Source organism: Cannabis sativa, chromosome 5, assembly GCF_029168945.1.
Source record: "Cannabis sativa cultivar Pink pepper isolate KNU-18-1 chromosome 5, ASM2916894v1, whole genome shotgun sequence".
In the NCBI taxonomy this organism is placed as follows: Eukaryota; Viridiplantae; Streptophyta; class Magnoliopsida; order Rosales; family Cannabaceae; genus Cannabis; species Cannabis sativa.
Genome location: NC_083605.1, coordinates 19,413,751 through 19,439,854, shown reverse-complemented (window position 1 = coordinate 19,439,854; position 26,104 = coordinate 19,413,751). Strand labels below are relative to the sequence as shown.

Sequence of the window (26,104 nt, the reverse complement as noted above, 5' to 3'; positions counted from 1 at the left end):
TTTGGAGCTTAAGAAATGAAGTCAATTTTCAAGTAAAAAAGTATTCAAAGCAGGCACCTTACATTTATATTTTATTAACTTTGAGGAATTAAAGTTAATAGGTTCAAAGTTGTGCATGAATAAGCAATGCCAAGGTATTAAAGTGGAAATGGAATCACCATTTGCAGTCGAGTTTAGTAGTGATTCAGGGAATTTTAGCTTTTAGGGGATTACAATAACCTTGTAAGTATGGGATATCTTGAGAGGTGATTCCTTTGAAACGGGCCTCTGCTCAGACCAGAGCTCCAAATTTACAGTACCAGTTCCCCAGTGGATGAGGCACTTGTAAACCTCATTAATATCAAAATGATTCACTAAAGCCACACCCAGACATTTGTCAATGAGCATCCATTCACCTAGAATGACAATACAAAAAGCCATTTGAATCAGTAAGTAATCATCTCAAGCTACGGCAACAAATACAAGTCAGAGCTCTAATAGAGCCCACAAGCCTGTTCAACCTTTGGATTCATAATATAATGTGGAGCTAAACTCCTAACCCATTGACACAAGAGTACTCATTGGGTCATGCTAGGAACACTTATAAATTACACCTAAAAATTACACGCTGGTGCAATTGATTTCAACTACACAATTAAAATTTATAGCATGATAACTAAAAAAAATGTGAAGAAACTTCACAGCATTCTATCAACTCACAATCTAATCATCCAAATTTCATCTCAATTTCTCTATACATTGTTGATACATAATGTTTAAGATTTACTAGTTTCTCAATACCAAAAACAGTAGAGAAATAATTGATATCATAAACTCAACTGAGCATTAATTTCTTCAGTAAAGAGAAAAAATAGGCAACAGAAGAAAATATTGCCCAATGCCCAAAAACCCTACAGAACAATAAGATTGTATAGTTCGAAGCAAGAGATCTTGTAGCAAAACATTTCATTCCAATAAATTTTATTGAGAAAATAGATTATAAGGAATACCTTGGTAAATATAAATATTACAATTCAAAATGAGGAAAATAAGAAATCTAGCATTAGAGCCTAACATATCAGCGTTCTCCACTCCCTACACAAGTCTAGGAATGATAAATTCTCAAAATGTTTGGTTCTATAGACCCATGATGCTGTCCAAAAGCTGATTTTCTCCTAAAGGAACCTTGCTGAACTTTCAATTGCTTCGAATATTCTGCTATTTATTTCAATCCATATTGCCCAAATCATAGCCAATATTGCAGTCCTCCAGATTATAACCCTTCGTTTGCCACCCACTGGTTTGTTTATCAAAGCTTGAGACACCAACCAAGGCAAGACCCAAACCAGCTCAAATTCCTTGAACGGGGAAGACCAGATTTTTTGAATGTAATTACATTCCATGAACAAATGGTCAATGGATTCACTGCTGGATTTACAGCACACACAAGCCAGAGGACAATGACATAAATGGCTCCTTTTTTGCATGTTACCATGCACATTAACTTTTCTCAAAGCTACCAGCAAGCCAAACACTATCACCTTTACAGGCACATTACTTTTCCAAACCACTTTAGGCCACTCAATTCCTTTTGAATTCTGATTCGCAGTAAACCATTGAAAATCTGATTTACATGAGAATAGACCCCCAAGATCTGGCTTCCAAATTCTGAGCAAGTTTACAGTTTCCATTTGATGCATCAACCCAACTAGGCTAGGAACCTAACTATCCATCAAATTCCTTCTGAATTTAAAATCCCAGCTGCAAACCCTTTCCTTCCTATCCTCCTTCCTCAATCCACACATCCTCCCAAAAGCAAATTTCATCTCCTTTTCCTACCTTAAAGGAAACCAGACTCAAATATTCATCATACATATTTGATATTCCTTTCCATAGGCCTTTAGAGGAGAATCTTTCACCTCTTTTGGAAAACTGTCTGTGATCCCATAACGACTTCTTATCACTTTATGGCAAAATGAATTGGGTTCAAGAGGAAACCTCCATAGCCATTTCATCAGCAACCCTCTGTTTCTCATAACTGATCTCCCGATTCCCGAACCTCCTATCTAATCTCCCGATTCCCAAACCTCCTTCATTTCTCGGTCTACACACTTCTTCCCAAGCTACCAAATGTTCACCCCCCGACAAATCACATCCTTCCCAGAAGAAGTCTCTCGTCAACTTCTCCAATTGATGTACTACCGAATTCAAGGCTTTGAATATAGAAAGTATGGGGAGAGAAGAAAGGATTGATTGAATGAGAGTCAATATTCCTTCTCTCGACAAGAAGGCACTTTTCCATCCGTCAAGTCTCTTACCGCATTTATCTAGAATTGGTGTCTAGAACTCCACCTTCCTAAGGGATCCCCCCAAAGGCATTCCGAGATACTTCATCGGCCAACTGCCGACTTCACACCCGATAGAAGAAGTGCACCTCTCCACCATACTCTCAGCTAAGCATATCCCCAATATTTGACTCTTACTCCTTTCAACCCTGATATTGCAGAAAAGGCCTCAACCAACATAATTATTCTATGGAGAGAAATCTCGTCATTCATAAAGAATAGTATATCATCTACAAATTGTAAATGGCTAAGCTGGATCTACTCCCTTCCAATTATGAATCCACATAATTGCCCAGATTTCACTGCTTTGTCAACCATTCTTCCTAACACATCCGCCAATAAAATAAATAGAAAAGGTGAAAGAGGATCGCCTTGCCTAAGTCCTCTAGACCCTTTAAACTTACCGATCGATTTATGGAGTATGATGTAAATGAAATACATCTCCCTAATCCACTTCCTCAAAGTGCCACCGAAATCCTTATACTCCAAAACTAGCTCCCAAAATTCTCATTCCACCCTATCATAGGCCTTTTCAAAATCAATCTTGAATACCAACTCCTCTTTACCCCTGCTTCTATACTCCACAAAATCATTAGTGATCAAAATTGAATCCTGTCTCCCTTCGACAAATACAGCTAGAGTCTCCAATATAGTGTCTGCCAACACACATTAAAGTCTAGAGGTCAGAACTTTGGCAATAATCTTGTAAACACTCATAATCAAACTAATCGGCCTATAATCCTTGACCTTGCAACTATCGACCTTTATAGGGATCAGACAGATGAATGTTTCATTAATACTGCTTGGTATTCTCCCATCTCTTTCAATTTTCTTGAAAACTTCCCGCAGATCCTCTTTAATTATTTCCCACTTGAATTGAAACACGACTAGGCTAAAACCATCTGTCCCCGATGCTCTGTTTGCCTCGCATTTGAAAACAACTCTCCTGATTTCCTCATCTTCAAATGGTCTTTCTATATGCCTTGCTAGAAAATCAGGAATCTTTTCCCAATTAATTCCTTGCACTTTTGAAGTGTATCTACATCTACTGTAAGAATCAATTAGCCAAGGACGGACACCCTAATGCAAATGGTGGCCATGCTCCCCCCTCCCAAATTTCTAAAATAATGATAAATTTATTTTATTTTTCTGTATTTTCTATTTAATTTTTAATTTTACTTTCTTTCTTTTGGCCCTCCCTTAATTCAAAGTCTCCCTCCATCCCTGCAGTTAGCTAGGTAGAATTTCTTCTTCATCATCAATGATAGACCCATCTTCTCTTTAAATTCGTGATATTGTATTTCTAGCCTTTCTTGCATTCAACAGGTTATGAAAAAATTTGGAATTGGCATCTCCTTCCCTAGCTCATTTGCACTTAAGACTTCAGACACACTCCTTTCTTCTTCAAAGACTAACTTTTGCCACTCCTTTTTGATCTCCCTTCTCTCCTCGGCCATGGATTGATTCCAACCATTGCTTCCTTGCAATAGCAACCTTAATCGCCAAGACCCCCAAACGTTTTCCTAATGCAACCTTAATCGCCAGATTGTTTCCAAAGGTCTTCTTACTCCACTCTTGGATATTGTGTTTTATCTTCTTCAGTTTGCTCATATATTTAGTACTAGCCCAACCCAAAAACGTTGCCTCTTTCCACCACTACTCGAAATACTTGGAGAATGACAAATGTTCCAACCATTGGCTATCAATTCCGAAAGGACTTGGCCCCCATTTTGGTGGGTTGGAATCGAGAGTAATTGGCATTTGATTAATTAAAGTTCCATGCTGCTCGCCACTCACCGAGGCCAAGGACGGGGTCGAACCGTCATTCCAGGATTTGCAGTCCAATACATTTCCATTATGTTACCTAGCCAAACCCGCCACCTCATGTGCCAAAGTCAAACGGTTGTTCTTCCTTCCCCGCTCCCTCTTTTTCTACATATGTGGTGGCGGGCGGAGCACTCTATATGACCGGCTAGGGTTACCAGAGAAGAGGGGACAACTTCTTCCTCCTTGCCTTGCTCTATGATGAGATACTAGCCTGACAAGCATCTCCTACCCTACAAATGGATAAGCCATGTTCCATTTGTTAGTGAATAAGAATCTATCCAATTTGCTGCACATGGGTTTCACTCTAAAATTTGACCAAGTGAATTTCTCGTTGTTTATTTAAGGATCAATTAGGCACATTTCCTGAATAAGTTAATCAAAATCTTAATGATTTTTGTACTCAAGTTATTGTTTAGCTTCTCTTGGACTCCTCTAACAATGTTAAAGTCACCTCCTAATTTTCTAGTTTCTTTGGTTTTGTGATTTTACTATTTCCTATCTTGTACTAGCTTTTGTTTACCATGGGATTCCTCCGCCACAAGTGAGGCTTTTAATACATAACGCCGGGGAGGGGGAGGCAGTCTAAGACAAGTGGTTCCTTTTTTTTTTTTAAGAAAAAAAAACACCACGAGACTCCACTTATTGAGCTAAGTTCAGCCAACTCATCCCGAAATTCTAATCTTGCTTTGTAAGAGCAAGGGCCATAAACTCATTTTAATTCGCCCACCAATGAGTCCAAAATCGATATACTTCTAGTATCTCATATCAAGAACACCCGATCTTCCACTAGATGGTAGTAAAATCTAAGCTTTGAACTCAGACCTCCAAATACTTCCAATGAAGCTTCTATCTACCGCTACCTTCTTGACCTCTTGTAGAATTGCTTTGTCCGGGTTAGACTTGCATAATGCTGCCTTGATAGCTCTTCTCTTTTCCTTGTCCCCGCTATTTCTTATATTCCATGAGAGTATCTTCATTGATTATTTTGAACCTACCCTGATTTCTTGAGATTCTTCTCATAATTGATGTTACGTCAAATTTCCTAACTCCCTACACTTTTTTTTTTCTGCCAAGTCCTTCATTTCCTTTATAGATAGAAAGTCTTCATCGAAGATTAGTTTCATTCCCATCCTGGCCAAAGTGTCAGCTATCTAGCCCAGGATGAAAATGAAGACCCCTCCAATTGTGTTTCTCCATCTTCTTTACTCATCATATCTTTCTTTGAAATGCAACCATTATCCTACAATCCTCAAAACATTGTCTCGTCTCTCTCAGACCATAGTTCGTTGATATTACATAAAAGAATATCATATTCTTCACTTTCCACATCCCGATCACTCTCAAAAATCTTCCTCCAAAGCCTCACTTTCTGACAGCAATTCTCTAATTTCCTCCTCTCTTGGATCTTCATTTTTTCTATTTCATCTATCTAGAGAGCCCCCATTGAAATTATTGCTTCTTCACTGTGCTAACTGGTTTTCTCTTCCTTTTATAAATCTTCCACTGTTGCTCGTTTACACTGAATCCCATTTGTACCTCCTCTAACTCGATCTCCTCTGTATTTTGCAAGACTGAGACCCTTTCTCTTTTCTCTAATCTGGAAATTTAGTCTAGAAATTAATGACATCGGCCATGAACTTTTCTCTATGTTCAGGCTAAATTCAACTTAAACATCCTTGAAAAAATTCACGAAAGGTTGTGCTGGTTTTGGAGCTAGTTTCATCGGATTTTTGACTACGTTGGTCCATGATTTTTGTTTCATGACTCCCCCTACAATCTTCTCTTCTTTTTGCTGCCTAATGAAGTCATGATTCCTCCCAGACTTTCTCCTTAGAACCCCGTTGAGACATCGTATAAAGTCTGACCACACCCTCGCTTTTTCTTCTTCTAGTATGAAAACCAAGTTCATCTTATTGTTCCTCAGTACTGAAAGCTTCAAAAAAGCTCCCTTAGTATTTAAAAAACATTCCAAGAAACAAATGGCAGAGCTGTTTCTGGATGATCTTTTAAAACTTATTATTTGTTGCCCTTCTTTCTTTTGCAATTCCTCTAGTGTGTCAATAATCCAATCTGCTGCATCAATGGTAATAGAAACTTTGTAACCACAAAGCCTGGTTCTTTCACAGATTCTAATTGACCCGCCATCTCTGCTCAGTGTGATCATGAACACCTTATGTTCAGTGTGAAACTCCAATATTTATGGAGTCCCTAATCGTCAAAAGGATCAGAAATATTTTTCCAGCCAAGACCAGTAGGGGTAATGACCCTTTTTCTTCCCAAAACAAGTGGGGTTTCTGCTTTCGGAACCCCCTCGTATGCATGGAAACGTCTCTCAGAAAAAGGAGAAAGAAGAGAGCATTTCAATATTGTTTAAAATGGATATATGTCAATTATCAAAGTAGTAAAGAGCATTTCAATGACCTTTTTTCTTCCCAAAACAAGTGGGGTTTCTGCTTTCCATGGCCATAAGGAGCATGGAACCCCCTCGTATGCATGAAACGTCTCTCAGAAAGAGGAGAAAGAAGAGAGCATTTCAATATTGTTTAAAATGGATATATGTAAATTATCATAGTAAAGATATAAGTATTGTGATATGACACAATAAAACTAAATAATACATGAAGATACCATGTCAACTACAGAAGTAGAAAAGATATAAATAATTGTCAAAGACATGTAATCATGGTACAAAAGAATTGAAGATTGGGACTACATCAATTTCAACAAACAACATAATTCGTATAAGGTAATAAGCATTCCTACTAGAATGAGAACAGCACCCTTTAATCTCTTCATGTAAATTGTTTTGTTGGAAAATCAGCTTTCTTAATTATTATTATTATACAGTATAGTTGTATAATGATAATTCAACTTTTATTGTACCATATTTTTAGGGAATTAGTTTAGAGATTCATTGTATCTTTATTATTTGATATGTTTCCCTTTATAGACTTATTGTACATGTTATATATACTACTTTATATCAGAAATAAAATAACACAAAAAACATTTTCCCTAAATCTGTCGACTTGTTTTTATTCAATCTGAATCATAGGAAAATGGTGTATATTTAAAAGCTCCTTTTATGTACGGTGTAGAGACATCCAATATGATTACCAAATAATCGGTATTTCAAATGCCTTAGAAAGTGAAATGCTGCCTGTTTCTATTCCATAATTTGATCATACACACCTAAAATGCATGGCCTCTAGTTCTGGTTATTTCAGAAAACAAATCAATTTTTCTTTTAATTAACTCTATAATTGTTTGACTAAGCTCAATCATCTAAAGCAAAAATTAAATGGAATATCCAATCATTTCTAGCATATTTGAGCTATTAATGCTGGTGAATTTTATGGAAGTTCGCAGAAAAGATTTGACAGAACATATAAATTGAGTAGTAGCCATCATGTTCATGTTTTCCTATTGCTAAAAGGAGTAAATAAAAAGTTGTTTGATTCAAAAGCAAACACTGAAAATGAGCAACTTTACCATTAGGTAGAAGATCCCCTTCATAAAACTGCTCCCCAGACTCAGGCCAAATTTCATGCTTTGATCCATCAATGGAGGTAAATGAAACGTAAGATTCTGTCGGGTGCAGGAGGGTAAACATTGGATGTACTCTTATGCAAACCAATCTACAAATTAAAATACGGGTGATGAATATGCTTATATTACAATAAACAAAACAAAACAAACTCAAAAGAAAGATGGCTGTTTTGTAGAAGAAAGAATGCACATGCAATTTCTTCCATAATAGCATAACCACATTTTCTTCTGTAGTGGTAAAAATCTAGATCTTCATAAGTCATGGCTAGGGAGATTTTTTACTTGCATATTTAGTTATCCTTACAATATTTTATTATGGTTACAAACTTACGAAGCAGATAGAGTGAATTGATGTCCTCAAAGGTGGACATTCACTAACAAAAATTTAAAGTTATACTCTTTCAACATGCTACAGTGTGACTGGTATTTGGGAATGTAATGTGAGTCATTGGTTCATAGACTAGTATATATACTATACAAGTAGCCTTTTGGGCCTCATTAGATTTTAATTCAGAAGATACCCAATCACTTTTAACTAAAATATATAATCTCCGTTTGCTTAAAGAGAAGTGTTTACCACAACAAAAACAAAAGAAATACAATAAGATAAAATTGAAGAAAAAACAAATTGGAACATAAGGATTTTATGATGCAAACCTCGAAAATCCACCAGAACCTGCACCAACATTTTGTGCAACAATGCTAGAATCTATTCGAAACACTTCGGGTTCATCTTTTGGAATATATATTTTCCGTTTCATAACCAATCCACCACCAATGTCTCCTTCTAACAAAAGAGATTCTTGCTCTCCAGCATGCTCAAGATCTCGTCTGCAGGCAGAAAGATTCAAAGTACAGTCAGAATACACAAAGGAACAATCTGAATCTTGAAGAATTAGAGCTCTGTAATTTTATTTCCGTAACAAAAGAATAGTCACAATGGTTCCAGGCACTTCGAGCAGCTTGGTCTCTCCCCTGAGTATGCATACTTCTATTTTCACAAAATCAATCATAAAACTATACAAATGAATTAGCACCTCTATTTATGCTAAACAAACTCACAACTGAAATTAAATAAACACTTCACGCATTCACTGACACTAACTGTCACACCAGCAATCCACTCTCTTTCATTTACTGCCTTCTCTCTCAGCATTACAATTGTTTTTCTTAGGAATCCTAGTATAGGTCCTAATCAATGGTGTATCAACTACCTTTACTCTTTCCTTGAAAACTATCTAGCCATTCAAGGAATACTACATAATATAACAAAAAAAAAATATTGTTTTATAGCACATGTGATTCACCCACTTTACAAAGATTCTGAGAAGGTTTTACTTGTGCTTTTTTGTTTTTTGTTTTTTAAATAAAACATACAGTAGTATGCAATAATTGAAAACTTGAAGCAGGTGACTGGTCCATCTACTCAAACATTATATTTTGAATAATTATTTGCTGATAAATGCATAAGAGAGACTCACTCAATAACTTTATATTCCTCAGACCATCCAGCAGAGTGGTATTCAGGACCACTATACTCTTCATATCCATTAACCTCGACCCTGCTATGAAGCCACTGTATTCCTGCAACACATGATAATGAATGAAACACAACAAAACGTAAAGTTCAGGATTTCATACTGCAAGAAAATTGGTATATGAAAGCTGCTTGGTGAATTGAAACATTATGAAAGGTCATCATTTTTTTTAAGAAGAAACATTATATGCAATCATCACTTTTCCTTTCATTAGTCAAATCAAACTTCAAGTTCTTTTGAGCTCCCTAACTACCATTCTTTTTAAGTTCAGTCATGTATTAGTTAGGCTGACTAACAATTTGAATAATTTAGATGTTATCATGTTTAAAATCCTAATTTTTCTTTCCTTCCATTATAGTATGTTTTCCCCTCAATTAGGGAAAAAATGAAAAAGAAAAAGAAAGATACATGCGATTCTGGTTGGTTTACCTATATGATAAATGGTTTTCACAGTTTTGTGTAATGCTATATACAGTAATTTTGGAGAACATAGGGAGTTCAGGTACTGAAATCTAAATAGTAATATTTCCAAAAAGAAAATAATAAAATTATAAACTAAGCAATCAGTTTAATATTTGAACATTCTAATACAGGTAATTCTTGTTTTTGGTAACATTTAAGAGAATTGCATAATGTTCTTCTCGTGTAGAGTGAAAAATTGGATTGATTAAATACATGACCATCTCCATTGAATAATTCATTGACACCATGTTACAGTACCTCCATCAGAGGGCAGATAAAAAGACAACAAGAAGAAACAAGAATTTCAAAATATCCAGATGTATTACCTGAGGGAATGTTCATCATGGATATTATTCTACCTCCAATCCAAGGAACTGCTTGAATAACCCAATCACCACCTTTCAGTTCAATAGGAGTACTTGAGAGTTCTATTCCTTTGCGTCCAGGAACATTTTCCACATCCGGAACCTGCTTTGCATTTTCTGCATATAACTCATAACAGTCTCGTTAGAAAGGAGGTAGCTGTTTCACCAATATATACTTTCTAATTGCACTTGCCAAATCTTCCTTCCAAGAATAAAATGCTTTATAGAATTATTAGCCATTTCTTAGATTACAAATTTGCATAAGAAGCTCTATTTTATTACAAGACAGACCAACAAGGAAACTCGCACTCTTTTGAGTTTGAAAGGCCAAAAGGCAAGCACAAAACATATTAAAACTCATCTTGATTACCAACTCCCTGAAGAGCTTAAAACAATATTAATGTATCCAGATTAGATTTACTCATGGTAAATGATACTGAAACATTAAAACATTAAGTAAGCTGTTTCACAGTTAACATGTAGAACTGGGAATGCTAATAAGAGAAACAAAAAGGAATTCAATAATTTAAACTTCTTATGTCCTTAAGACAAGGTTAAGCAGATGAAGGAGCTTGGGTTCTATAATCTTTGAGGGTTCTCTTTTTATGAGCTTGTTTTCCTTCCATTACTACAAGCTACGCAATATCTTATTTTCTCCAATAGAGAATGATGCATATAATGTACAAACAACAACTAACTAAAGCCAATGATGCTCTAATCCCTAATTTTGTGGTAAACAAAGTGTAAATAAATCTTTTTAAGGATAAAGGAAGAGGCATAGCCAAATATTAGAATCTGAGTGGCATATAAGACAAAAACACCAAGTTCCAAATTAATCACGTTTACCCTAATCACGAATTGAATTAATGTTTTATTGAAATATTTAAATATATATATATTTAAAACAATATTGAAAAGGATTACAGTTGCTTCTTCTCAGCTGAACAATTCACAGCAGTTTATAATTTTGTTTCCCTATTCATGGTTCCAACATTGTTTTCTTCTTTGAGAGAATCTTCTTCTTATGAAATAAATAAATGCCGGTGTGCGTAAGTAAAATATCTAGGTGGTCTCAATCAATAAATACCTATTGGAAGTGTAAAATTAAATAAAACCATTTGCATTTCTCAGATGAGATCCTCAAAGCAGTTGTTTTAGTACCTAGTTGAATTTTATATCGCTCCATACTGGCAGAAACTAGCTCAGCAACTTTTTGCTCTGGAGGCATTATGATTTGAAGAACCTCACCATCTGTGCCCCATGCATCGACCTGATAAGAGTAAAGATAAATGGTTCACATAAAACTTTAAATAAATCATCTTTTTCAACAAAAAATATCCTCCTATGCTTTTCAAGGCTCAAACAAATGTGTAAAAGATTTATAGGTTGAATTTAGTTGGAGGCAATGAAATGGAATGGAATGAAAATGAATCAATTTTCATTCTATTCTATTGTTTAGTTGCATTATAAAAAAATTGAACCATTTTAGTGAAATGACTATTCCATTTTAAATCGAAAGGAAAGACTATTCCAATGCAATGTAAAAAAAAAAAAAGATAATAATTTTTTTATGCATTTTAAATTTTATTCCATTCTATTCCTATTCCCATTTTCATTTCTGTTGTTTCAGTCCTCCCAACCAAACATACCCTTAGAGTGAGTTTGGTTGGAAATAATGAAATAGAATGAATGTAAAGGAATGACTTTTCCACCTGTATGGTAAAATGACTATTCCTTCCAAAAATGGGAGAGGTCCTTTCAATGCACGATTGAAAAAATAAAAAAAAATTAATAAATTCTTATCAACTTTTTTTATGTATATTAAATTTTACTCTATTCTCAATCCTCTCTGTTTTTGCTACTCCCAACCTAACAGCTTTTTAATAAAAAAGACATACAATTGCTCCTCCACCAAGTAATAGTTGCACATGCAGACGACGACTTGGCCTCTTCCAAGATCCTTCAGTTTTGGAAACTCTAATTGTAACAACTGAGGATTGAAGTTCAGCAACATAATGTGTCAACAAAAATTGACCTTCGGTGAATTCATATCCATCGTCATCATCTTCATATAGAACACCTTTAGCTTTCCCTGTAAAGAGAAATGACCTTCTATGAAAATGTTAATGAAAAACATTATCTGAACAAAGTTGAAGTTACAATAGTAGCATGTCAAGCTGCTGATATAATCTATACTAATAACTTTATAGAAACTACTAAATCAAACTTGAATTACCGTGGTATAAGCAACGCATAACATTCTTAAAATCCAAATCCCAAAATAACACATATAACCTTTAGAAAATGTTGAAAGCTAGCATTATACATATGGTGTTTTTTGTAATTCAACATAGAGAACACATGTATTTACATCTGTCTAAAACATCTTGGATAGAGGTTTGTTCCTAGAAAATCTAGACTCTTGTGATATTTTTGGTTCATTGGAATGGGCTTTGGAATGGAGAAGTCATCTGAAAAGTACTAAACAGAAGTAAATTACCATGTTCATCTAATGCCACAATAAGTGACAGATCATCTGATGGACTTGCCTCGCCAACATGCTGATGAGGAGGACCAAAAGGAACAATTGCTCCACCTTGCAAATACAAAGCTGGTAAATCCTACAAGGACAACAAAAACAAAAAGTGAATATACGAAGACAAGGAAAATCACAAACAAGAAAATTAATAAATTTGGTCCTACATACCGGGTGTGAATCATCAAAATCAAAACTCAACCAGATTCCTTTCGGTAGTGTAAACTGGATATTATCTGTTTGCCGGTCAGGTACGGTACTAATCATGAAACACAAAGTCAGGGAAAAAATGTCCACAATTTAATTATCAAGTACAGTCAAAACTTTCCTGATGGACATCTCTTTGAATATTATATGAAAGGTGTAAAATAAAATATCAGCAAGTATAACAGGAGTTTCTTTCATAGACACATCCACAGGGAGTAAGTGAATAAACTAATTATACAAAAGGGAGAAATGATTGTAAGGTTGAAAAAGAGAATTATTGAGAAACGACATTCAACTGGACAGAAATTTCAGTTTCTCGTCTTTTCAAAACCACGTGAGATCTCCAAATAAAATCGGTACAGCATGTTATGAGGCATCTGACATTGGGTAATATTATAAGAAATATTATTAATATAACATGGGAAACAACCAACCATCTAGAAGGCAGAATTGGACTGATGCATCAAGGACCACTTTAGTCTCATTATAATAAATGCATGAAGTGCAACAAGTTTCATGAATAAAAGTAACTTTGTAGAAGCACACAATAAGATCAACAAAGACCTGTCACACTAAATTTTTGTGAAAAGAAATAGAAACCTTGAACAGACTAGAAGTGGGCCAAGCAGAAAAGAATTCTCCACTTTCCTTAAACTAGGATCTTTGGTATCTACACAACAATACACAGATGTTAGCCAATATTAGAAAGATAAATTTTCATCCAGTTCCAATGCCAATTAAACATTAAACAAAGTTAGAAGTTACCCGCAAAAAAAGTAGGACTGGCTACTGGAGTACCAATTGTATGTGCCATGTAGAAAAGAGTGTATATATGTGGAAGAAGGCGATAGCGCCTAATCAATGCAAGTCGGCATACTTCTTCACACTGATGAAGGGAAATGAATTTAGTTCATAATATAGGTGGTGAGAAAAATTAGAAATTATTTCTCAAGGGAATTGCTGCATAAAAGAAAATGGCATAAAGGTCACTCCCATTCAGTGGGGAAATGATCCCAAAATATCTATATGCAATAGATACATAAATTGCGCTAATATGTAGTAACAGACATGCATCCACATGATTCATTTGTTGGATTCTTAACAAGTATTTATAATCCAATTCTTTTTGACTTATTCCCTCATAAGGCTGTGACTTATAACCACTTATTGATGAAGAATACACTTAACATGCAACATGCCACACCAGAAAAATAAATAAAATTGAGTCCCTTCTCTGTTTAAACTAGACTACCATTGTTAAATGCTCTACAAATCATTATTTAGCTGAGATATTGTGGTACGTATTCAATAACAAACGAGCATAAGAGCGATTACTATAGTCTATAGGTTAAGACTTTGAATATCAAACCTCACTGCCAAAAGACCATGGCTCATGGTCAGTGGTGCCCATTTCGGAGTGCCCACGGCAGAAAGGGAACATAGCGCCTACACCCATCCACCTTGCAAAAAGCCTAGGAGTTGCATTTCCAGCAAAGCCACCAATATCTGGCCCAGATAGAGGCTGACCACTGAGTCCCTAAAAAATCAAAGGCACAAATAAACCAGAGTGGATGCAGTAATTGGAAGAATGTACTGCATGTTGCTGTGATGATATCATGTAACCTTCAATCTAGAGATTTCTTACAGTTGTAAAGATTGTTGGAAGACATATGAAACTCTTTAGTTACTGATAATATGCGATCATATAATATTTAGAGATTATGTTATTATTACGTCAAAAAGAGATGGACATAACAATGTCAAGGCTAGAGATTTAAATGTTGTGAACGATAAAAAATATCTACATTCAAAGTCAATTTTGTAATTCTTTATTATTATTTTGTAAGAGAGACAATACTATTCAACTACAAAAAAGAAGACAAGGTGTTCACTTAGGATTACAACAACAACCATCATGCTTTAAATTATATTCAAGAATCCTCTTAAACCAAGTATTCATAATTAAAACTAATGAAATTTGATACTATCATTATTTCAATGATCAACAAGTATCCAAATCTTTAAATCCACAGCAGTATTCAAATTTAATTATCCTCCCACACCAAAATGAATTTGAAGTACTTTTCATCTTTCTCTTAGTCAAGTTGAATGAGAAACATTTCTTTGATTTTTCAACTATAAAAAATGTGAAATATTTTGGCATAACCCTACACACACGCGCACACCAAGAAAGAAAAATAAAAAGGTAAAAGTTCAATATAAACCAAATTACAACAAGATTCATCCAACAGAAATAACTATAAACTATTGTACATTATGGAAAGCATTACTGATGATATCTAATGCAAGTTCGTAAATATAATCGAAATAATTCAGGGCATGAATGTGTGCTGCAACCACTTGGGTAGCACTCACTCCTCAACAATGAAAGCAGGATGGTGAAGTAATTGTACATCACCAACAAATTACATAGTTGATGTGGAATCTTAATGATACACTCCCTTTTAAAGACAACGTCCATGGCAGCCCACTCTATGGCGAACCATTTTGGGCTTTTCCACAGATCGCTTTTTCCACAATGTTAGTTACTATTACTAGAAGGCGCTGACTCTGATCCTACCTTTACAAATATTTGAGTACAACTTCAAAAAAACTAGCCTATGAGAAGAGTGTCCAAGTAGTTATGAACCCCACCATGGATGTTGGCTTAAAGCATGTGCATTGTTAGCATTCCACATTGACTAACTATGAGATTGGTTGGTACTGATTGGGTACTGTCCACTCAAAGGCTAGTCTTCCGGGAGTGATTCTTAAAAAGTGATTGTAACAAATGTATAAAAGCGAACACTCTCTAGTAGGACCTACATTGTGGAAGAGCAATCTACGAAAAACAGCCATGTATAGTGAAAGCCCAGAAGGGGCCATTGCAAAGTGGCCCACCGTAGAGTGGCCATTGTGGATGTTGGTTTTGAGGAGGATTATAGAGAACTAAATTCCAAAACAAAATTAGCTACATCTCTTCATTTAAACATGATACTACAAAAGAGAAAATAATTCTTAACGAGTGACGCTTTGGAACCCTTTTTTCCTTTTTCATGAATTTCTTTATTATTATTATCATCATTTTATTTTGAAAAATATGATTACTGTTATTATTATTAAATGACAATGTAGACTAAATATTGTGTACCAATTGAAGAACCATTGAAACACTCATATGTAGGTGCTCCCAATTTGACAGATTGTCTCCTGTCCATGTGGCAGCATATCTCTGACTACCAATAAACCCAGCTCTTGTGAGGACAAAAGGCCGCTTGTTTGGATTAGCCAATTTCATACCTTCATTAGTAGACCTTGCCATAAGCATTCCATACACCTACATTTTTAGCATTTTCCAAGGATAAAAATTAGAGATAATTTATTTAGTACAATAGTAATTTATACAGCAATTAAACGATAAACAGTCATAAAATTAATTTATTTCTGATAATTAGATTTGAAATTTGAAAAACAAAAATCAATATACAAAACTACACAAAAAATCGGAATTTAATTCCATGAAATAGCATGAAAAATCGAAAAAATTGAAAAATTGGATGAACTGTACGGATGGCATGCTGTGCATAGCCATCCGCGCGCGGATCAGGGGTGTTTGGCCGAGAAATCACGGCGCAGGGAGGCTGCAAGCAGCCCTTCCGCGCGCGTGATGAAGTTGCTCGTCACCCCGATTTTTCCAATTTTCAAAAATTCATAACTAATTCAAATTAAATCGAAGATGATTATGGACAAGATTTGAGTAGGACCCAACCTAAATAAATAAATTATGAATAACAGAAAATAACTAGAAGCATTTATTGTCTAAACCCCCTGATAGATTTGAAATAAATATTACATTGTGATAATGAGAATGACTCTGACAACCCCCAAGTTCATCATCACCCCTATGAACATTGCTCTCAGGCATTGTTTTTGTAACAACCTGAAAAATAAAAGAACAAAAAAAATGTATCAAGATTCAAGACCATGCAAGGAATTTAAAATTGCAATTTCAAAGAAATTTGCAGCTACCTTAAAGACAGCAGGTTCATTCATATCATTCCATATACCATCAACACCATTGGAAATGAAATCTTTAACTAAATTGGCCCACCACATGCGCACTTTCTCCTGTGTATAGTCTGGGAAAACACAAGGTCCTGGCCAAACCTCCCCTGAAAAACTCATTAAGTAGTATATAAGCAAAAACTCATATAAGCAAAAAATCTCAAATATCCCTGATCATGAGACATATAATTATCACTATAAATAAAAACCATAATCCCAACAATCGTAATTAAGATTAACATAATAGAAGTAAGCGGGTCAACCAAATATCCAACTTCTAACGTAAAGTCATTATTTATATATTTTGTATGAAACTCATCAACAAGTCTTCCATCTTGGAAATACTGCATATCTTGTCTAAGCAAATTTTTCTGAAACAATTCCTTTCAATTATTTTATCAAAATGAAAAGAGAAAAAAATCATAAATGAAGACAATTAAAACAATCTAAAAATTCTTCAAAAACAAATGGAGGAAATTACTTTTGTAACATTAAAACCAAATACTATTCTTAATATGAAGAGAATATACCTATGAAAGGACTTCCATCTTGTTTCTTAATCCACACATCATCCTTAGAGCCACTTTCATAGACAGAATAACCATCTTCCTGCTTGATCCCAGGGTCGAGCATCCAAATTGCTTTGAAACCATTGTCGTGAATATCTTTTACCAAAGAATTAGGATCTGGAAAGCGCTCCTGAAAGTTTCAGCATAAGAATGTTCCTAGTTAGAATAGAATCAAGCAAGTACACCATCAGATAACAGTTACAAATAGTACTCATATCAGCATTAGTAGCACTTTTAGAGCTGAATAAGCAAATGTTTTTCATTCTTGTAGAAAATAGTGAATCGAATTATCTGTATATTTCATAGAATAGTACATATTTATATACAAAGCTAGGAGACTAGGAAATAGGAAACTACCAACAAAATAGGAAACTACTAAATACAAGTTACCCTAATTCTTTTACACCTAATATACAGCTAATTCTCTAACACTCCCCCTCAAGCTGGAGCATAGATGTTAATCATGCCCAGCTTGTTACAAAGATAGTCAATCCGCACCCCATTCAAAGCTTTTGTAAAAATATCTCCTAGTTGTTCTCCGGTTTTCACATATCCTGTGGAGATCAGACCTTGTTGAATTTTCTCACGAACAAAATGACAATCGATCTCAATGTGCTTAGTTCGCTCGTGGAATACGGGATTCGAGGCACTATGAAGAGCAGCTTGATTATCACACCATAATTTTGCTGGAATAGAAGTCTCAAACCCGAATTCAGTCAAAAGCTGATAAATCCATATTACCTCACACACGGACTGGGCCATAGCTCTATATTCTGATTCAGCACTAGATCTAGATACAACATTTTGTTTCTTACTCTTCCAAGAGACCAGATTGCCACCAACAAATACACAATATCCTGAAGTGGATCGTCTATCTACCTTGGAGCCTCGCCCAACTGCATCGAAAAACAATCAACTGGGTATGTCCATGATCCTTGTAAACTATACCTCGTCCTGGTGCTCCTTTTAAGTAACATAAAATTTGTTCTAATGCTGCCCAATGATGAATTGTTGGGGAAGACATGAACCGACCGATAACACTAACCGGAAATGCAATATCTGGACGAGTCACAGTTAAATAATTCAACTTTCCAACTAACCTGCGATATTTCTCAGGATCTTCAAATGGTTTCCCATCACGTGTAAGATGCACAGCTGGATTCATTGGAGCATTGCAAGGTTTTGATCCCAATTTCCCTGTCTCAGTTAGCAAATCAAGTACATACTTTCTTTGAGACAGAAAAATACCTTGTTTACTCCGAGTAACTTCAATCCCCAAGAAATACTTGAGTTCCCCTAAATCTTTCGTGTTAAACTCGGGTGTGAATGAAAGACTTAAGGGATGAGATGCCTTCGCATCATTTCCGTAATAACGATGTCATCAACATACACCACTAACAAAATGATCCCAACAGTTGATCTTTTATAAAACACAGAATGATCTGACTTACTTTTCAACAAACCAAACTTCTCAACAGCCTGGCTAAATTTACCAAACCAAGCACGAGGGCTTTGTTTCAATCCATATAAAGATTTGCGAAGATGACAAACTCGCCCTAACTCCCCCTGAGCAACAAACCCAGGAGGTTGCTCCATATATACTTCTTCCTCAAGATCTCCATGAAGAAAAGCATTTTTAATATCAAGCTGATGCAAAGGCCAATGATGAGTAGCTGCCATGGAAATGAACAGTCGAACAGATGTGAGTTTAGCAACAGGAGAAAAAGTATCACAATAGTCCACTCCATAGGTTCGAGCATAACCCTTGGCAACAAGACGGCCTTTAAGCGAGCAACTGTGCCGTCTGGATTGAATTTAACCGTGAACACCCATTTACACCCGATGGCCTGTTTTCCGGAAGGTAAATCAACCAAGACCCAAGTACCATTCGCAACCAAAGCATTCATCTCTTCTATCATTGCAGCAAGCCAACCAGGATGAGACATCGCTTCTCGAACAGTTTTAGGAATAGTGATAGAATCAAGAGAAGCAATAAAAGAACAAGAAGAAGAGGAGAGATGATTATAAGACACAAAAGAAGTAATAGGAAAAGTACATTGACGTTTACCTTTACGTAGTGCAATGGGAAGATCATCTGAGATGTCCAGATCTGATGACGAAGATGCAGGTGCAGGACATGAAACAGGAGGTGGAGGAGGGGGGCGCCTGGTGTACACTATAGGAGGCCGAGGGAGTGGTGGAGGTGGTAGAGGTGGTGGAGGTGGTGGAGGTGTAGACATTGTGGGGGTGACGACCGAGGCAGGTGAAGGAACAAGAGACCCGCCAGAACATGGAGCAGGCGCATAGGATGTGACAGAATAAACCAACAAATCATCATCCTCCCCCTGACTAGTAGAAGTAGTGGAAGATGAAAAATAAGGTGTATTTTCTACAAAAGTAACATCAATAGAAACAAGATATTTGTTGAGATCAGGACAGTAACACCTATACCCTTTCTGAAGACGAGAATAACCAAGAAAGACACACTTTAGTGCCTTAGGGTCTAATTTGGTGACAAGATGGACGGACATCGCGAGCAAAACAAACACTACCAAATACTCGCGGAGCAACTGGAAATAATGACTTATTAGGAAAAAGAATTTTAAATGGAATTTCACCATTAAGAACAGAAGAGGGCATGCGATTAATAAGAAAGCATGCCGTGGAAACTGCATCGGCCCAAAAAGGTTTAGGGACTTTCATTTGAAACAAGAGAGCACGTGCAGTTTCAAGAAGATGTCTGTTTTTACGTTCTGCAACACCATTCTGAGGTGCCGTATCAACACAAGAAGTTTCATGAAGCATGCCATTAGAGGTCATATAAGATTGAAATTGAGCAGACATGTACTCTTTGGCATTATCACTTCTCAAAGTACGAATAGATACATTAAATTGAGTTTGAATCTCAAAGACAAAAGCACAGAATATAGAAAACAACTCAGAACGATTTTTCATTAAATATAACCAAGTTAAACGAGAATAATCATCCACAAAAGTAACAAAATACCTGAATCCAGGTTGAGACAAAATAGGAGAAGGACCCCAAACATCAGAATGAACTAACTCAAAAGGAACACTAGCACGTTTATTGACACGTGGACTCAAACTAACACGATGATGTTTGGCAAACTGACATGACTCACATTCTAACGAAGATAAACTACTATATTGGGGACACAGTTTCTTGAGCAAAGGAAGGGATGGATGACCTAAACGACAATGAGCCTCAAAAGCGGAAGCAACACTCGAACAAGCAATAGAGGTTGGCGGAAGTGGGTCAAGAACATACAAGCCACCAGATTCATGTCCTTTACCAATAATCTTCTTCGTCATAAGATCCTGAAACAAACAATGATCAGGAAAGAATGAGATGCAACAATTTAGATTACGAGTGAGTTGACTAACAGAAAGCAAATTAAAGGACAAATCAGGTAAATGTAAGACTGATGATAAAGATAGCATAGGTGTAGGAATAATAGTGCCAGATCCAAGAACAGACGCTGTTGACCCATCAGCTAAGGTGACAACAGAAGTGGGACTGTGAGACTGAAAAGTGGAAAAGAGACGGGAATTACCTGTCATATGATCTGTGGCACCAGAATCAATGACCCATTTCGAGGATTTGGAAAGAAGGCATGCATTAGAGTTACCTGAATCAGCAATCGCAGTGACAGAAGAAGATGAAGACTTAAGTGTTTCCTGATACCTTGAGAACTTGGCAAATTCATCAGCAGAAATAAGGACCGATTTGTCAGATGCATCACTAGTGCTTGCAATATTGGCAGAGTGTTGTTGTCGATTCTTAAATTGTAACTTCCTACACTCAAACTTGGTGTGGCCTGGTTTCTTACAATAATTGCACATGATGCTCCCAGAATTTGGTGTGTGGTTATCAGGTCCTTGTGAATTACCTCCTTTAAATCCACTTGGAGTAGAGTTTCTTTCTGTGCAGAATTATTACGACTCACCAAGGCGCTATTAAGAGGAGTTGAAGAGGTAGTCTCTGTGCGAAGAACACGAGTAAACACATCTTGTAAAGAGGAGACATCAGAACCAGAGAGAACTTGTGACTTTGCAGAGTCAAATTCAGATGAGAGTCCTGCAAGAAAACTCATAATAGCCATCTGTTCTCATTGGCGCTGTTGAACTTTTACATCAGGACTAAAGGGTAATAGCACATTAAGTTCTTCATATGTTTTCTTGAAAGCCATAAAATAATTCATAAGAGACTTATCTTGTTTTTCCGCACGATAAAAAGCTTTGCAAACATCATATATGCGAGAGATGTTGTCTTTGCCAGAATACAAAAACTCCAAGTAACCCATTAGTTCTTTAACCAATTCACAATGATTAATCAAACTAATTACCTCATTATCGATAGAATTTCGAATTTGAAGGAACAAGCGAGCATCCTCACGGAGCCATATTTTCCTTGAATCGTTTGTTTCTTCAGGAGGATCGTCAGTCAAGTGATCATCTTTGTCAATACTCCTCAAATACAGTCGAATCGTCTTACTCCATTCCAAATAATTCGAACCAATCAACTTATGGTCCGTGATTTTAGACATCACGGGAACCACATCAGAAACAACGATTGACTTCGAATCTGATTTTATCTCTGCCATAATCTCGAAACCAAAAAAAAAATTGACAGAAAAAGGAAGAGAACAAACTCAAAGGAATAGATACCCAAACACAAAGAAGACAAAAGTATCAAACCACAAAATGCGAAGAACCGCCGAAAACCGAAGCAAGGAGGACGAGAAAGGAGCAGGAGTGGGACGGGCGTCGACCGACACCGGAGAAGACGCCGGACGCGCCCTCACGCGCCGGCGCGTGGGAAGGGTGGCAGCGGCGGACGACGGCGCGTGGGCCCCACGCGCGGTGAATCTGGACGCCGGACTTTTGGGTTTTGCAGTCCGGCAGCTGGGCAGTCTTCCTATGTGGGCGGTGAGAAAAAATGGTCACTCCAAATAGGGTTTTCGAAAAAATAACCCTAAACTCAAACCCTAATTTTTTATTTTATTTTTTTTTTTTTCAGAACCCTAATTTCGAATTTCGAATTTTGAATCACAATGGCTCTGATACCATGTAGTAAATAGTGAATCGAATTATCTGTATATTTCATAGAATAGTACATATTTATATACAAAGCTAGGAGACTAGGAAATAGGAAACTACCAACAAAATAGGAAACTACTAAATACAAGTTACCCTAATTCTTTTACACCTAATATACAGCTAATTCTCTAACAATTCTAAACTGTGCATAAGATCATATTATCAAAATTACATAAAATAGAACTTAGACTAACAAATTTTTTTAGCTAGGAAACCAATATGTGTATAAGTGAGTTTACAGTAAAATAAAATACTATTTGCAAAAAGCATTTATAGGAGAACATGCCTTATCAAAAGTGAAACAACGAAAACCATCCATGTAATCTATATCCATCCAAATGACATCACAAGGGATACCCTTCTCTCGAAATGTTCTCGTTAACTGCAAAACCAGGACAATCAATAATAATAATGAAAATGAAAAACAATAGACTTCAAAATTTGAACCTCCTCTCCATTGGGAATAACAAGAGTTTAGTTTTCTGATTGGACGTAAAAATATTGTACTACTTGACACTCATAAATGTACAGATAACTAAAGGCAATAAATAAATGTTTGTGAACTCCTGGCACAAACCGCTTAATCAGAAAGTAAGAGAGAAAAAGAGAAAATTTAATTTTACTTTTAAAAAACATCAAAGCATATACCTCACGAACTCTACTCTCTGACTCGTAGCTCCAGCGGCATTGATGGTACCCTAATGCCCACTTAGGTGGCATAAACACGGTTCCTGGTCAGGACATCCTCAAATAGTGTAAAAATATAAACTTACACAAAAATATAAAATAAAACAAAAGAGATAATGCCAACATTATAGATGATGATGAACCAGTAACAGCACGTTACATTATATCAGTAAAAAGATGGGTTTGGAAAAGATATTACAATATGAATATGTTACCTAACTGCAGTGTATGTATATATATGTATAACATATTTAAAAATAAAATGCAAGATAAGAAAATTAAATTTAGTATTTACCAATTGCATGTGATAATGATATCAACACGGCATTTGGTGAGGCAAATGGACCAAATGTAATAACTGGATATGGGGATGAAGCAATAAATTGTATTATTGACTCGTTTCTCAAATCAATCTGCATTTGACAAAAATAAACAAAACTAAGTTCGCGTGGTTTTTTTAGTAGTTAGCTAATTAAATTCCATGTACAGCTTAATGTGAAATTTCAGCACCTCACAGCGCCGTGTTGTGTCAGCAAGAATTCCTAGGGCCTCTCCTGTAGGAAGAACAGCCAGCACCCAAGGATGTGATTGATACAAGGATGTCGTTCCAGCCCCATAACCCCATGCATCTGTATTCCATGTAAAGACCTGAAAATAGAAACATATTTACCAAATAGAAGCTAGGAGATTATCCTGCAAATGCATCATTCATACAACTACTAACCTTTTTTCCTGTACGCTCAAGTTGCCCACCAACCTCTCCAGTCCCATATAAGGAGGTACCAGTAGGAAGCTAATTCAAAGCAAAGTTCAATTATGAAACCGAGTCAGAGGAAATAATAAAATGCTTAAACACATTGGGAAATATTTTGGTTATAATTACACAGATAAAAACAAGAAAATAATAACTGACCTCTAACTTAACATGTTGTTGTCCAAGATGGCATTTAAATGCAGGGATATATGTAGGATCACCAACATTCTGATTCTTAATTGGTGTGTCTCTTGCCTTGCTATTTACAAATGAAAGACTTGGATAAGCTGCATCTCTATCACTTGCTGTACAATCAAATCGAAACACCCCATCCTCCAAGATAGGCTCATAAACCATATTTCCTGAGGCATCAGTAGTGACTGCTTTCGTTTCATAATCAGCCATTTTACAAGTGAATTTTCCAGTAAATAACTTCTTGTTAGGCCTCTTCTTTCTGGACAACAAATATTCAACAGAGAATTACTTGAGCAGTTATTGTAAAATTATGTAAATACTCTACGACAGTACTATGAAGTCTGAACACCGCAGAGATCAGAATTCTAAAAGAAAAAGAAGATAAAAGTAAGATAAAAAAGGTAAGGTGATTCTACAATGGACGCCCCAATAAGAATGCACTGACGCATCCTTTATCTATTTCGGCAAGAGAATTTTTTAGTCCAATTTTTTTTATAATCGTACATATTATAATTATTTAATGCATCCTACAATCATGAAAAAAAAATAAACTAAAAAATTCTTCCAGATGCCTAATCAGATAGGAGTGTATCGGTGTACCCTTTTTAGAAAGTGCATTGTAGAATTTTCCAAAATGGTAAGAGAATAATTAAAAATACTTCTTTAATTGAATATGTATGACCTATCTATTTCGGAACCTAGGAGATTTTTTTTGTCCATTTTTTTTTATGGTTGTGCGCATTATTTTATACGTATATAAAATAAATTATTTGAACATCTAAATATCTTTTTCTAGATACTGAAACAGTGAAGTATGCAGTATGCATAGATGCATTTTTTTTTTTTAGGGTGCATTGTAGAAACACTCAATAATATATTTAAAACAACAAATGCATAAAACACGAAGGACATGTTTTATAATCGGTAGCAAAACGAATTGTAAAGGGTAAGGATTTTGGGAGATGCAAAGTGTAAAATGTTTCCCTTAAATATCTTCAAGAAACTCCCACATTAACTTCTAATAGCAATAATTCAAATTTCCTGTTTAACACTAACCTTTTTTTAACACAACACAAATAATTAACCAAATTTACTTAAAACTCAAACTACCGATCCTTTGACTTTCTTTATGGAAAACCTTAGTAAACATGTTTTGAGTATACAGACAAAAAAAAAAAAAAAAAAATCAGAACAAAACAAACTATCAGGCTTTTACATCAGCAGACTCCCTTTCCTACATAGATATAGGAAGGAAAGATTCTCAAAGTTGCATCAACTTAACTCAAATTACAAATCCTTAACATTTTGCAGATGAAACCCAAATTAACACTTTAAATTTTTGCACTAAAATATCAAATGGAGGAACACAATTATGATGAACAACACAAGTCAATTGAAAACACTAATTAAAGGATAGAGCGATACAGTTCTACATGGTTCTGTGCAATCAGGAAAACTTGAATCAGTCTCCTATGCATACATTTATACAAAAGCAATCAAATTCAAGTCCATTTTCTTTCAACGTCTCACAAATCAGGAACCACAAACAACTTAATACCAACAACATAAGCAAAGAATCAAGAATATGACCAACCCGAAAGGTGAAAGCGATATGGATGGAACAAAGAAGCCCTGAGGATTTGGAGGAAGCTTCCTGGACCTCAAGCACAAGATGGGCGTCTTCGTACGATCAGATATTGCAGAGGGATAAAGTCTTGGATGCGAATATTTATAGTGTCTTAGTTGGAAAATCCAGGATCGTCCTACTCCGACTACTTCAGTAGTGGGTACTATTTCCTTTACCAGCTCCATTTTTGTACGTGTGTAAATAGCTTTTTGCTTTATTAATTATTATTATTATTTTGAACAATGAATTTAATTCGTTGAAAAAAAAAATAAGTGTTG

General features: G+C 35.7%; 1 protein-coding gene across 1 annotated transcript; it reads right to left on the bottom strand.

The window, feature by feature from the left end:
• LOC115716049 (uncharacterized) lies at window positions 1–26,095 on the bottom strand. The gene is made up of 23 exons (XM_061115484.1): window positions 25,794–26,095; window positions 24,164–24,458; window positions 23,975–24,043; window positions 23,761–23,898; window positions 23,546–23,663; window positions 23,212–23,294; window positions 22,850–22,945; window positions 17,404–17,572; window positions 16,838–16,980; window positions 16,662–16,748; window positions 15,960–16,145; window positions 14,178–14,345; window positions 13,574–13,694; window positions 13,409–13,478; window positions 12,773–12,860; window positions 12,566–12,686; window positions 11,964–12,157; window positions 11,227–11,335; window positions 10,027–10,182; window positions 9,182–9,284; window positions 8,358–8,531; window positions 7,644–7,789; window positions 1–395 (listed from the first exon to the last, which is right to left on the bottom strand). Exons 1-23 carry the CDS (start codon window positions 26,009–26,011, stop codon window positions 202–204), a joined length of 3,246 nt encoding a protein of 1,081 aa, XP_060971467.1. The 5' UTR covers window positions 26,012–26,095; the 3' UTR covers window positions 1–201.
• Window positions 26,096–26,104: the final 9 nt, after the last annotated feature.

What these genes read in the sequence shown, in the direction of transcription:
- LOC115716049 (XM_061115484.1), bottom strand. Translation starts at nt 26,011, where the DNA reads ATGGAGCTGGTAAAGGAAATAGTACCCACTACTGAAGTAGTCGGAGTA. An exon ending in CAGAGAGTAGAGTTCGTGAG is followed by an intron (nt 22,946 to 23,211) that starts GTATATGCTTTG and finishes CTGGTTTTGCAG; the next exon opens with TTAACGAGAACATTTCGAGA. An exon ending in TACTTGGTGGAGGAGCAATT is followed by an intron (nt 11,336 to 11,963) that starts GTATGTCTTTTT and finishes TACTCTTATCAG; the next exon opens with GTCGATGCATGGGGCACAGA.